General features: G+C 46.8%; 1 protein-coding gene across 2 annotated transcripts in view; it reads left to right on the top strand.

Moving 5' to 3' along the window:
* Positions 1–14,978, top strand: part of LOC138295976 (uncharacterized) — a 567,359-nt gene that overhangs the window by 29,038 nt on the left and 523,343 nt on the right. For both annotated transcript variants that reach the window (XM_069234664.1, XM_069234665.1), the window contains one exon: positions 1,648–1,767. In XM_069234664.1, the coding sequence (XP_069090765.1) occupies positions 1,648–1,767 (120 nt within the window). The remainder of the gene's footprint in view (positions 1–1,647; positions 1,768–14,978) is intronic.

Here is a 14,978-nt window from a genome sequence, read left to right as displayed (position 1 = left end):
GTGAAAATCTTCTATGTAATTCACAGTTACTCATCTATTATTCTATCTGTGTACTTAAATGACCGATTATTATTTATTATTTGGACTTTCTAAAGCACTTACACCAATGTTCTACAGAGAAGATCCAGACAAAAAGTGTTCCCCTCAATTCATCTTCATAGGAAAGCACCATTTTGTTGGAGACTTTCTAAATTTCAGTAAATATGACTCGGCCCGGGCAGAGATAGGAAGAGAGTTCCATTTGATGGTGGCAGCTATGGAAAAGGCGCTGCTTCCTTTTGTAGCATGTTTAACCTTAGGACTTTGGAGAAGACAGGCCTCTGCTGAGGTGAGACATTGATGATATTTGCACTGTTTGAAGCCGCAAGACAGCGTAAGTCCTTTAGTCATGAAGGGCTTTGTGCACAAAACACATAGATTTAAACAAGATATTTTCACTCACTGGATGACCATATAAGGTGGACAGGGCCAGAGAGATGTTATCACTTCTTGTCAGAACCATGGCAAGTCTTCTGATTGCACATTTGTGAGCCAAACGAAGTACTTCTAAATATAAATTGCTGTAAGTTCAAATATACTGCATTACAATATTCAATGCCTATAGAGATTACAAAATTCACTAGTTGAACATTGTGGGAGAAAGAGAATAAAATGCATTTCAGAATCTGCAGTTGAAAGTGATAAGAGACGACGACATTAATTGGGTTGTAGACATTTAGATAAACATCTCATTTTACATCTAGATTTCTTACATACAATATAGGTTTAGGCTTAGCACAAAGAAACTGAGATCAAAATGAAAGTACACAAAATAAGGAAGATCTCAGAGGCATCAGTATTTCAGTCTTGTCACCATTCAGTTTTAGTTGGTGAACCACCTCCAGCTATCGATGGTTGTGAAACATTTGCTCAAGTTTACTTGCGATTTTCAATTCAATTTGTGGTGCATTTGCAAACAGTAAAAGAGAGAGATCAACAAGCTGGATGAGTTGCACACAAAACTATCAAATACGAATTAAAAAGTAGGAGTAACAAAATAGGGCCTTGGAAGACACTACATGTGACAGGAAGGTGGCAGACATGTAAGGTGGTGGCAGCATTGTGCCTTTGGGTCTCTAGATAGTAATGCAGCTGAACAGACTGCGTCCGTGATAGATGTACACCCAAAGGCACAGTGCTTGTACCATGAGCAACTCTGTCAGTCAGCAACTAATGTAGGAGAGTGGAGCTGTCAGCAAAATGCCCATAGTTGATCCTTCCTTGTTTTTTCCGGGTAGCATTTAGTGCAAAATGTATTGTAAACGTCCACAAGAGGGTTAGGAAAGAAGGCTGACCAAATTACAAAACACAAAAACGCAAAGCAGAGAGAAAATAGATGTAACAGCAAGCCTTTCTTACGTCACATTGGTATATGTATTTTCTCTTTGCTTTGTGTTTTTTTCACTGCTGCAAATGTGTGTGCTGCTTTTGAGACATAAAGCGTGTATTTACAATTCATTTATAGCTTATGATCGTTTCTTATGTTGATATTTTAACATCATTATGAACATATATTTAATTAGCCATTGCTAGGGATAAAGTCTGAGAACATTGCTGGGAATCGGACATGGTTTCTAAGCTCTTCCTTGCTTTATTTGCTTTATTTAGTGAATACCCCACTGCCTGAAGACTATTTGGAGCCCTACCATGCGTTACTGCAGTCTAGTGACTTGGAGGTGCAGCGGATGTCTTCCTTGTCTCTTGTGAATTTTTTGCTTGAAGGAAATGGTGAGTTTCTACTTTAAAATGTAATAATACACTTGAATGTTTCCCTATTGGCAATGTGCTACTTGGTTATGATATACTTGCAAATGAAATATTATACTTGCAACAGAAATATTACACTCACCTTTAGAAAGATACTGTATTAAGCACCTTAAGCAATTCACAACTTGACATTGGGTATAGCTTTAACATTTCTCAACAAGTAGATTTGCATGCTATGGATACTGGCAGACTGAGACATGTACAGTGAAGGTCATATAATACAGTAGGAAAAATCAAGAAAATTACAAAAAAATAATTAAACAAGATAAAACATGTTATCAGCCATTACAAAAACTATCTGAACACTGGAGAGCGCTGAAGAGATAAAGACCGTTTGCGGGCAAAGTGAAGTTATAGGATTTTGACCATTTTCCTCGAAATATAGAACAGTCTTTTGAAAATCTCATGCATCTGCACACCGGAAATACGGCGAAGAACGTTTTTGAAGTCATAGTGTGCGCATTGTCTTCTAAACTTGCAATGCTCTAGAGAACATACACAGATTTAAATATTGCATCACGGATGCGCATCAAAAATGGTCAAAAAGGAACCAGCCATTTTACAAATATGTGAGAAAGATGTCTGTTTTACTTGTACATAGGTGTATGATGTTTTGAAGCAGACAGGTCGCACATATGCTGCCTGTGCCATGATCTGATCTACATATCTTGCCTTTGATGACCTTACAGTAACCGTAAGGGAAAACCCGCTAATTGAAATGAACATGCCTTGTCGTTGTATGCATAACATGGTGTTCTCATACCACATATATGCCCGCTCACAGACCTTACTCTGTTGACTCCAAGAGAATTGCAAACATTAGTTTTGTGGCCTTTATTTTCAGCTATTTGTTGTATTATTTGTGCATGTTTCTAGTTATCATAGTTTTAGATTTAGACTTCATTCTTTCAGTTTTGTATAGCATCTTTTTTACACCAATAATTTTCGAGGAAATGCCTTTCTGTGCTGTAAAAACATAACACTCACTTCTCTTATGAGTAATATGTTCTTCTTATGTAGGTCATTGTGGATGCAGTTCAGTGTTTGCATTCAGTAATTTATATTGTTTACAATAGAATCAAATGCTGTCTCATAGCTGCTAGTTCATTCTGCATTACCAGACGTTGGTACACGCAGATAGTCGATTTATCTGGACAAGGATTACGTGTCTTCTAAGGGAAAACAGAATAATTCCACTGGCAAATTTTCCCATTTCCAAATTGCTTACTGAGGGAATAGTTATCGGAAGGTGCTACTGAAGGCCTGTGGTGAAAAAGTGCTGCTGCAAATATGCTATATGTTGCCTTCAGTAACAATGACCCAGGTCAGGTGAAGGCTTGTTGGATAGTTCTGTTTTCAGCTATTTCGTTGTACCCTCGGGGATGTACTGAGCATGTTTCAAAGCCTTGAACCTACTGCTCATAAAGACCTCTCGTGAATGATCGAATATACTTCTCTTGACAGGTGGTGTGTTAATAGGTGAAACTGATGTGTCCTGTTTGTAGTACATTAGCGGTTGGAATTAGCTATGGACCTCTGGTCAGGGATCACTGTTCTGTCATCTGTTTCCTTCTGTACCTCCCAAAACTATGCTCACTGTTTAGAAACATTATAGAATGTCCTCCTCCAGACAATTATAGATGTGAGCTGTACGTTCAAATTGTTCTGGTCGTGGATTGGTTCCCCAGATGTTTATGTACAGAAGAAAACAGTCACTCTGGATACTTCACAGATGTCTGACACATGTTTAATGCAAAATAGATGGCAAGAATCAAAATAAGCATAAGCAAAACGTCAAATCAACAAACTAGAGGTAAGCCCAATTGTCAGTTGGAGCCTGCCGTTCTAAATTCAATACAGTTCAGTATTACATTTACATACTTTGAATTCAAGTAAATGAAAGCAGGAGCACACGACGGACATAAGCCTACAAATAGGCACTAATGAGCAGGTGCCAAGCTTTTTTTGTGGGAAGAAAGCAAGTAAAAGGCTGAACTTACTGATTTCTATAATCCTCACATTGCTAAGAAGTAAACTACAGTTACTAGGACGTCTAGCTGAAATGTACAATGTACAGCACAGGCTAGCAAAATGTCAGTGCTTTTAAAACACATGTAACTTTGATATATTGTTTCATAATGCAATTTTGCAGTTTCTAAGCACTTTAAAAAAGAAGCTTTTATTCTTACCCAAATTATGCCACTGAGGCCCTGATTTATACTTTTTGGCGCAAAACTGCACTAACGCAGTTTTGCACCAAAATGTTTACCACCGGCTTGCACCATTTCTGTGCACCAACCGGGCACCATATTTATGGAATGGTGCAAGCCTGTGCAAAGGGTAGGCTAGCGTAAAAAAAAATGATGTTAGTTGGGTGGGGCCGGCGGAATGGAAGAAAGGGGGTTTGCCCCAAAAAATGACGTTAGGCAGGTTAAAGTAAAAAAAAATGACTCTTACCTGCCTATAGTCATTTTCAGACGCAAAACCACCATACCACATGGTTCCTGTCTTAGAAAAGACAGGAGCAATGCCCACCACCCGAACGGCCAGCACAGGGGACCAGGGTCCCCTGGGCATGGCCATTGCACCCAGTGCCATGTAGGGGGGGCCATTTCAGGGCCCCCAATGGCACGTTAAATTTTCTTTTATAAATACTTACCTTTGCTTACCTATACTTACCTGGGATGGGGTCCCCCATCCTCCGCTGTCCCTCTGGTGTGGGTGTCTCTGGGGCCTGGAGAAGGCTTCTGTGGGTTTATGCCATGGTGTTCCACCATGGAAATAGGCCCACAGGTTCCCTAACGCATGCCCTGACCCAGGCATTACAAAATGGTGGAAATCAAGCTTTATGCCATTTTTTGACCCCTCCTCCCTCCCGTGCGTGATTTTGGCACGAGGGGATCAATATGGCACTAAGGCCATAGAGTCATTTTTTGCACGGGAACGCCTACTTTGCATCTCATTGACGCACGGTAGGTTTCCACGTCCAAAAAATGACTTTTACTCCATAAATTTGGCGCTAGACAGATCTAGTGCCAAAGTATTAATATGGAGTTAGTTTTGCACTGAATGTGCGTTAAAAAAATGACACAAATTTGGCGCAAAACAAGTATAAATATGCCCCTTAATATACTGTCCTATGCCAGGATGGAAGACTGATTCGGCTTTGCCAGAATTCACGATTTGACCTCCTGAGTACTGTTAGCAAATAACGATCCACTTACTAAGATACTGCACCAAGAATGCATTCAGATGGTGAATAGAAGAGGGCGAAGGGAGTTTGCGTGGTCCCTTAGAGACATGCTGTTGGAAATCCTCATTCTGTTTTGCAATCCCATTCTTTATAATTTGGTTGCATTTTAAAATGATAGATTACATGCACTGGAAGTTTCCAAAATTCTAATTCGCTCTCTTAAATATTGTAGTAGGGTAACATGTAACTTGCAGCCAAAACACATCCTTGTAGTCACTGATGGACGTCCTTTCTTTGCACGGGAGTGTGCACATCCAACATATATTCGCATATTTGCTGTAGAAAAAAACATAGACATAGAAGTCCTACTAAATGTTATGGATCATAGAGGAAATACTGCAAGTAAATCAGATCAGAGTTCAAAATCCATATATTTCAGTGGCTCATTTCCAGCACAACTTAATTTCTTTTTAAGCAAGTAAAATGCTTTAGGACATTTATACTATCCCCCATCCAACTGGATAATGCAACAATTGTACTTGTATGCTAACATATGCAAAAAGAGATCTTGTTTAATGAGTCATCTGTGTACCTCAAACTAATGATCATGTATAGAAATTTGAAAAGGGGAAGGAATCAAAAGTACTAGGAAATTTCATGCCAAGTGACAAATTCATATACTAATGAGCAATTAGTCTGATGCCTATTATAGCATTGTCATGATCTGTCTAAGTAGTATAGAATATAAATGCTCACAGTGACAAAAGTTGTTTATGTGCTACGTTATACCCTCCACAGTGATAATCGCAATTGATGCATCCAGTGAAATTACAGTTAATCAGTTTCACATCCAATCGTCTGAGAAGAAAATAATTCAGTGAATACATTTGAAAAATTGAGCTTTAATTGCATTGGATCCTGCCACAGTTCTTTCTCCCATAATCCTGCTATAAGAAACAGTGCAAACATGTCTCAGTTAGCCAATGTGAACATATAGTTCTTTGTTGATGTTCAGTCCTCTTGGGAAATTTGTGTTCAGAAAAATAATATATTCTGACTCCAATTTTCTCAATTTGTTTCTCTATCATTACCTCTCAGGGTAGCATTCGCAAATGTCTGACCACTGAATAATTTTGGTCACAATGTCTGATAGCCCTTGGATGTTCCAAATCATTTTATTGATTGTAAATATTGTACTTCCCATTTACACACAGACACTCAAGCACATAAAGGAAGCAGTCACCATTACCTGTGATAAACCTCCTGATCCTGTTGGTCTTACCAGTGGTTACCATGTAATCCTTTCTGTTGGCACTGTCCCTGAAGGATTTGCACTTCCCGCATTTATAAAGACTTTGTTGAACTTTCAGAGATCACCCCTAGATTGGGTCCTAACGTAACTGTGTACTAAAGTATCCCTGATTGATCTTGGTCTACGGTATGTCACGTGGGGTAGTGGCATAACCAATTTCCCAATTGATGGGTCAGTCCTGATCAGACTGTGATCATCAGACTTTGATCATCTGTTTAAAGCCTGCTATAAGTAGTTACTAGTCTGATATGGTGTGATTCCTTGGTTCTTTCTCATACAAAGAGATTGTCCCTAGAAAATTTATTTTCCCTCTTCCTAGTGGTTTGAAGGACCCTGATGGGATGCCCCCGATTTTAAACGTTTGCATCACATGTTTTTCCTATTCTCTTTTTTGTCTGTGGTGTGCTGCAGTTGCATGTGGCTTGGTCGAACTCACCACATGGTATCCTCCACTTCAAGCTTTTAGGGTGATGACTTTCTGCATGTAAACTGCTATTTCCCGGCTGTGCTTTTGTGGTGAAGTTTGATGTGTACAGTGTTGTCCTTAATGGTACATCAAGGAACTCCATCTTGGACTTGTGAGTGGTATATGTGAACTTAAGGTTCAAATGGTTTTCAGAAATACATTTCTAAAACTTCACACACTGGCCATCCCATATCAAAAAGAGATCATCAATGTAGCATATCCATAAGACTATAGGCTTAGTAAAATGTTCATTATTATCAGTCCATACATGTTGTTCCTCCACCCAACCCATAAGGATTCCTGCATAACTAGGTGCAAAACAACTGCCCAGTGCAGTATCGATGAGTTGCTTATACCACTGATCATCAAAGAAAAATTATTTTTCAAGCAAAATTGTAACAAAATTGTAACAGCTCGATTAACATCATGGAGTGGTCATACATATAGATCGGTTTAGCTCTAAAGTAATGTCTAGAAGCTTTGATTCCCAGTTTGTGTTGTTTTCAGGTATGTATGGATACTTTGTTAAGAAAACCTATGCGGTCCCTACAATAAGAGGGTAGTTTTATACATATGGAAGAAGAAAAACAATTCTGATATTTAGAGGGGTTTTCCAACAAGCTCCTATTTGCTGATATAATTGGCTTTAACTTGCCTTTAGGTATTTTCAGCAGGCAGTAAAAACTTGGGGCCTTTGGTTTGTTTACATGCAGGAATTGATATCCCTCTCATGTTTAACAACCAATTTTTCTATCCACTCATCTAATAGAGTGTGATATCCAAGAATAGGACTTGTATTCAAGATATGTCAACCTTTGGAAAGTTCCTGAGAGAGTTAATTGTCAGAATTCAGGAGATATTTTTTATATCCTATGGTACCACATTACCGCCCCTGTCTGAGGGATTGATGACAAAAGTGTAGTCTTTACTAATCGTGTCTAATGCATGTTTTTGTGCTTTGGTCAAATTAATGGCATATCGGTTCATCGTGTTTTGCCAAATGTTTATCAGGATGCAAATTACCACCTCATGAAACTTGTCTGTGCTATCATGTGGTCAAGGGATCACAATATGACGTAGGTTTGAAATCGCTCATTTTTGTACGGTCCATCTCAAGGCTCAATAATTGCAAAAAGTGCCCTTCCAAGTCCCAAGTAACACCCCCACCCTCTAGCTCCATTAGTGTAGCCAGACCTATATCAGTGGTTCCCAACCTTTTGACTTCTGTGGACCCCCACTTTACCATTACTGGAACCCGGGGACCCCCACTGAATCATTATTGGAATCCGGGGGCCGCCCCACTGAGTCATTACTGAAAGCTGGGGACCTAGGGGGTCATTACAACCCTGGCGGACGGTGTTAAAGCAGCGGAAATACCGCAAACAGGCCGGCGGACAAAAAAAGGGAATTATGACCCTGGCGGAAACCGCCAACAAAGACAGACACTTTAACACTTCGCCCGCCACGGCGGTACAGACAAGCAGTGCGGCGGTCACCGCCAACAGACAGGCGGAAGACAATGTACCGCCCACAGTATTACAACCCGCCAATTCGCCACCTTTTCCGGGGCGGATTCACCGTGGATAAAAACACGTCGGAAACAGCTTTTGCTATGGGAAAACGCTCACCTTAACATATCCCACGAGGAACGAGGAATCCATGGAGCCCGAACTCCAAATACTCCCTGCCCTTGTGTTTCTGCTCTTCTACGACCAACAGCTACATAGGTGCTGCAGACAATGGTGAGTACTGCACCTACGACATGGGGGAGGGGGGAGGCAAAAGTTAGGGGCGACACACGCCAAACACCACCACCCCCACCCTCGCATATTACAACATACACACCAAAGCATTCACAAAAATCACAGTAACAACCCACAATCCCCCCGGAAGAATGAATACACAAAGCGAAAATCGGTCAAACAATGTAATGTGCCAATATACATGTCATACAAAAATATACAGATATATATTAGAAAATCAGTCAGAATTATATACAATACGAGAAGTAGTGCAGATATGTACATAACAATGTCTGTGCACCATCAGTCCAAAAAGTACATGGGCGAGGCCCACAAACGATACCTGACCACAATCGGAGAGAACACTGCCGGGGCATCAGACAGAAATACTACAGGCACCTCAGGGGGAAGGGAAGGGGGGGCACCTCAGCCGGATGACTGCAAAGCCAGATCCACGACGGGGCTCCATGCCCATTAATGCCCTCCTGGGGAGTGCAAAGCCACAGTCTCTCAAGTCTCTACAGTGGGTGGGTTGCCCACTGTGCCATCCTGGGTAGTGCAAAGCCACAGTCTCTCAAGTCTCTACAGTGGGTGGGTTGCCCACTGTGCCATCCTGGGGAGTGCAAAGCCACAGTCTCTCAAGTCTCCCAAGTGGGTGGGTTGCCCACTGTGCCATCCTGGGGAGTGCAAAGCCACAGTCTCTCAAGTCTCCCAAGTGGGTGGGTTGCCCACTGTGCCATCCTGGGGAGTGCAAAGCCACAGTCTCTCAAGTCTCTACAGTGGGTGGGTTGCCCACTGTGCCATCCTGGGGAATGCAAAGCCACAGTCTCTCAAGTTGATGCAGGTCTCTACTGGTACTGGGGGGGACTGGTGCCCAGACTGGATGAGTCTCCCCGTGAAAGGTCGTGTCCTGTCACTGTCCCAGCTGCACATGGGATAAGGATGCCTGATGTGGCGGGCCATTCATTCCTACCCGGTGCATTGCCCTGTTCAGCTGGGCTTAGCCATGGCGGTCTTTGCCCTGTTCAGCAGTGCTTTGACATGGCGGTTCAGGACTGTTCAGCGGTGCTTTGCCATGGCGGTTCAGGACAGCTCAGCGGTGCTTTGCCATGGCGGTCTTTTCCCTGTTCAGCGGTGCTTTGAGATGGCGGTTCAGGACAGTTCAGCGGGGCTTTGACATGGCGGTTCAGGACAGTTCAGCGGTGCTTTGCCATGGCGTTATTTGCCCTGTTCAGCGGTGCTTTGCCATGGCGGTTCAGGACAGTTCAGCGGTGCTTTGACATGGAGGTTCAGGACAGTTCAGCGGTGCTTTGCCATGGCAGTTCTGATAAGGACATTGGTGTGTGGCATGATGTTCTATACACTGGACATTGGTGTGTGGCATGACGTTTCATCATTGCCCAGCGGGGCTGTGGCAGCCGGGGCCCTCCTGGGCACTGACTCCGGCGGTGGCGGTGGTCTCCTGACCAGTGACGATACTTGGGCCCTCCTGGGCTGTGACTCTGGCGGTGGTCTCCTGACCAGTGACGATACTTGGGCCCTCCTGGGCACTGACTCCGGCGATGGCGGTGGGCTCCTGACCAGTGACGATACTTGGGCCCTCCTGGGCTGTGACTCTGGCGGTGGTTTCCTGACCAGTGACGATAGTGGGGCCCTCCTGGGCACTGACTCCGGCGGTGGCGGTGGGCTCCTGACCAGTGACGATACTTGGGCCCTCCTGGGCTGTGACTCTGGCGGTGGTCTCCTGACCATTGACGATAGTGGGGCCCTCCTGGGCTGTGACTCTGGCGGTGGTCTCTGGACCAGTAACAACAGTGCTGGCGGTTGTGTCTCGACCGCCGGAAATGATGGCGCACTTCTACGCCGTGACACTCACAACAGGCTGGGCAGACTTCCTCTGGCCCTTCCCCACCTTTGGTGGAGTCACAGCTGACTCTCCAATCGCCTTGGAACCCATGTCAGTTGTTTTCCCACCAGGAGTCTTAACACGGTCCCGTCGTCCACTCTCCAATTTTATTGCCTTTACAGGGGGTGGGCTGCCAGTGCCTTGGCTCCGGGTCCTACTGCCTGCCCTGGTGGCCGGTGCACTCCAAAAACCTTGAACAGGCACCACTGGTATTGGAGGCTTTTTGGCTGAGGCGCTACGACGGGACTGATGAATTGGAGGGGGTGGGGTGGGGGCAAAAAGGTCAACTTTACAGAGGGACAGTTTCTGACGAACACTGGGATGGGTAGCTGGAGGGGGTCTGGGAGTGGAGGAAGAGGAGGTGGTTGTCGGAGGTGTCACTTTAGTTGTTTTGGGTGCAGGTGCAGGTACTGGAGGCTGTCGTGAGGTGGATGGATGTTGGGTGAGTGATTGCCGGCGTTTGGGTACTTTGGGAGGGGGCGTCACAGACACACTGGGAGAGGACACAGGGGACGTGTAAATGGCAGTGGAGGTGGTGAGTGCAGGTGAGCGGGGTGTGGTGCTGGGTGTTCTGGTGCGAGTCCTAGTGGCTGTAGATGTAGTGCATGCAGGTGAGAGTGTAGACGACACTGGGAGGGAGGAGGGAGAAGAGGAGGAGGGGGACACAGTGGAGGCAGTGGATGTTGTTGTGTCTGTATGTGGGTGATGCTTGCGTGAGTGCCTGTGGTGTGTGTGGTGCCTATGTTTGCTTGAGCTACTTGGGTGTGTTGACTTGTGTGCATGCTGGTCTGTAGGTGTGCTTGGGATGGGCTGGGGTACAGGGGATTGGGTCTGGGTGGAGGAAGTCAGAGGGGGGAGGCTAGACACAGGGACAATTGCTACCATCAGTGCTGAGGCCAAGGATTGCAGGATTCGCTGAAGGACAGCCTGACCAGAATGAATGCCCTCCAGGAATGCATTATCGTGTTGCAACTCTCGTTCTACACCCTGGATGGCATTCACAATGGTAGACTGCCCAACAGTGAGTGACCTGAGGAGGTCAATGGCCTCCTCACTGAGGGCAGCATGGGTGCCTGAGGTGCCTGGGGTGAAGGTGATGCCCACCCTCCTGGGTGAGCGGGCACGGGACGAACACTGAGGGGCTGCTGGGAGGGCGGTGCTGGTAGGGGAGGTGGCGGCTGTACCTGTAGAGGTGGGGGGCACAGATGGTGCCGCCACCACAAGGGAGCTCCCATCGTCAAATGAGTCCGTGTCGCTGCTTGGTGATCCGGTGGCCGACGTGAAACTCCCCTCGCCCTCCGTCCCACTGGTGCATTCAGAGTCTGTGGTGTGGCCCTCCATGGCCATGTGGGAATCAGCTCCCTCGTGCTCCGGTGCCACTGTACCTCCGCCTGTTGATGCTGATGTACAAAAGGACAGGGAGAGCAGACAAAGGGGGGGAGACAGAAGAAAGAGGGTTTTAGTGCATGGCATACCGCTACCGTTGGCGGACAAGACTAACGCAGATGCCCCCTGCATTACGCCGTGCTCCTGCCCTCTGCACATGCAATTTCTGGGATATGGCCTATATGGCAATGGTGGACATCGGCGCACATGGATGCCACAGGGGCAACTATACCTCGACTAGGCACTCTGCTGAGGTGGGGGAGAGTTCCACATGGGCTACATTATGGAGGGGCCTTGCCTACCGAACTCGCCCTGGCCTAGGGACACCCACAGCCCACCTCCACCACCCAGACACCTCCACTGCACGCAAAGTCAGCAGAATGAGGTTGTACTCACCCCCTTGTGTCTGCTGCGATGCCCTCAAGTGCCCATCCAACTCCGGGTAGGCCACCGCCAGGATCCGGAACATCAGGGGGGTCATGGTGCGACGGGCACCCCTACCACGTTGGGAGGCCATCCCCAGCTGAGCCTCTGCCGTCTTCTTGCTGCAGCGGCGAATGTCCTCCCATCTCTTACGGCAGTGGGTGCGCTGTCTCTGGTGGGCCCCCAGGGTCCGGACCTCCTTGGCGATGGCACGCCAAATGTCCCTCTTCTGGTGGGCGCTGACCTACATGACATGCACAAGGAAAGAGAACCAGTCATTACCAACTGCACCGTCGTTGTGAGTGGCCCCCTCCCTACTCTGGCCATGGTGCCCATTCATTCCCATGCATTAATGTTCTATGGACTCTGCCCCCTTCCCTCTTCCAACCAGCCCTCTCCACCCAGGCCTAGCCCATACAACGTGCTCCCTGTGGACTAACCTGTTGGTCTGGAGGACCGTAGAGTAGCGTGTACTGGGGAGGACCCCGTCTACCAGTTTCTCCAACTCCTGTGCAGTGAAGGCAGGGGCCCTTTCCCCAGACGCAGCAGCCATCGTCGCTTCCAGACCGAGGTCACAGCAGCACTTGCAGTGTAGGTCCTCTCCTGTCGAAGGTCAGGTATCTAGTGATTGAACAGAGAGAAAATGGCGGTGACGTCCGCGGCGGTGCGCATCATCAACGCCAGCGCACCTGTTCATTGGCTCCTGGGACCCATAGGGTCCAATGTTAACCAATGCAGCATTGCGCCGCGGTCTACGACCGCCTACCGCGACGGTGTGTAACGCCAGCGCTGTTACCCCACAATCCCATTGCCCCAGTTTAGAGGTCAGACAGCCGCCATTTCAGGGGCCCACGTGGCTTCATTTCATACTGCGTCACACATAGCTAGGCCTACACTCAACACACATACAGGAAGGGTTATGTGAGTGGTGTAGTCTTGTGTGTGACTGTGGGTACATACCTGGAGGAATAATGACTGGTTCTTCGCTGTTGTCCTTCGTAGGCACCGTCTGCTGGGACATATGAGAAGATGGCGGAATCCCCCGGTGTACCGACCGCTGGTGGACCTGTTGACAATGGAAGAGCGACATGTCATCGTAACCTACCGGTTTGACCATGCCACAATCCAGGAGCTATGGACCGAGTCGGAGCCAGACCTGATGTCACCAATCCGCCATCCGACTGCAATCCCCCCTGACGTGCAGGTGCTGTCAGTGCTCCATTTCCTTGCAAGTGGGTCTTTTCAGACAACAGTGGCGATGGCATCAGGGATGTCCCAGCCTATGTTTTCCAACGTGTTGTCCAAAGTGTTGGCTGCCCTGCTGAAACACGTAAGGAGATACATAATTTTCCCTGAGGTGGAGGATTTGCCTACAGTGAAAGGTGACTTCTATGCCCTTGGACATATCCCCAACGTCATAGGTGCTATTGATGGTACCCATGTAGCTCTGGTCCCCCCCCACAGGAGTGAACAGGTGTACAGGAAGAGGAAGAGTTATCATTCCATGAATGTACAGATGGTATGTTTGGCAGACCAGTACATCTCGCAGGTAAATGCTATGTTCCCTGGCTCAGTGCATGACGCCTACATCCTGCGGAATAGCAGCATCCCTGATATAATGGGTCAACTCCAGAGGCACCGTGTATGGCTTTTGGGGGACTCTGGTTACCCCAACCTTTCGTGGCTATTGACCCCAGTGAGGAATCCCAGGACCAGGGCAGAGGAACGCTACAATGAGGCCCATGGGCGGACTAGGAGGGTGATCGAACGCACCTTCGGCCTCCTGAAAGCCAGGTTCAGGTGCCTCCATATGACAGGTGGATCCCTATTCTACTCACCGAAGAAGGTGTGCGACATCATCATCGCCTGCTCCATGCTCCATAATTTGGCTTTGCGACACCAGGTGCCTTTTCTGCAGTAGGATGATCCAGATGACGGTGTTGTAGCAGCTGTGGAGCCTGTGGAGCCTGTGGACAGTGATGAGGATGAAGCTGATGAAGAAGACAACGACAACAGGGAGACAGTCATACAGCAATATTTCCAGTGAGACACAGGTGAGAACATTTTCATTTTTAGCATTACATTAACTTTTACACGTCTAGCTCTATCCTGTTTTTCGAATTAAGTCAACATTTGGTAACTGAGTTGTACCCTTCCATTACGGTTTCACAGGTGTGGTTACCTACGTGTCAACTGATTGCATCCTTCAAGGGCTTGTGATGTGTGACATAGGTATGTTAGCTTTAGAATGGTACACCCATTATGACACTGTCATTGATAGTACATTTTTACTAAATCACAGACTGACTCCAGCATGTTTTGGGTTTCAAGGGTGTTTATTGAAGTGCTCGGAAATGGGAGGGGGTTGTAAAATGAGGATGGGTGATGGGGGAGGAATGTCCATGGCAGAGTCCAGTCTATTAGTCTCACAGGTGCACTGCCCATCTTGGCATAGGAAGAGGAGCTGGGGCAGTTAAAGTATGGACAGGGTTACAAAGTGGGACAGTGGGAGGACAATCAGGGTGGTGTCATTTTCTGGTGGGGGTCTTGCCATCTTGCTCTGTCCTGTTCCTGGATCTCAGGGACCGCTTGCGTGGTGGTTGTCCGTCTGCAGGGGGTGGGGTGCTGGTGTGGTGGTCCTGTGGCGGGGCATCCTGTCCACTAGCGCCGGCGGAGGTGGTGGGCATTTCATCATCCTGGCTAGTGTCAGGGGCCCCTTGGAGTGCCACGGTGTCCCTCAAGGT

The sequence above is a fragment of the Pleurodeles waltl genome, chromosome 5 (assembly GCF_031143425.1).
Source record: "Pleurodeles waltl isolate 20211129_DDA chromosome 5, aPleWal1.hap1.20221129, whole genome shotgun sequence".
NCBI lineage: Eukaryota > Metazoa > Chordata > Amphibia > Caudata > Salamandridae > Pleurodeles > Pleurodeles waltl.
The sequence above is the reverse complement of the archived record's forward strand: the minus strand, read 5'-3'. Positions and strand labels throughout refer to the sequence as shown.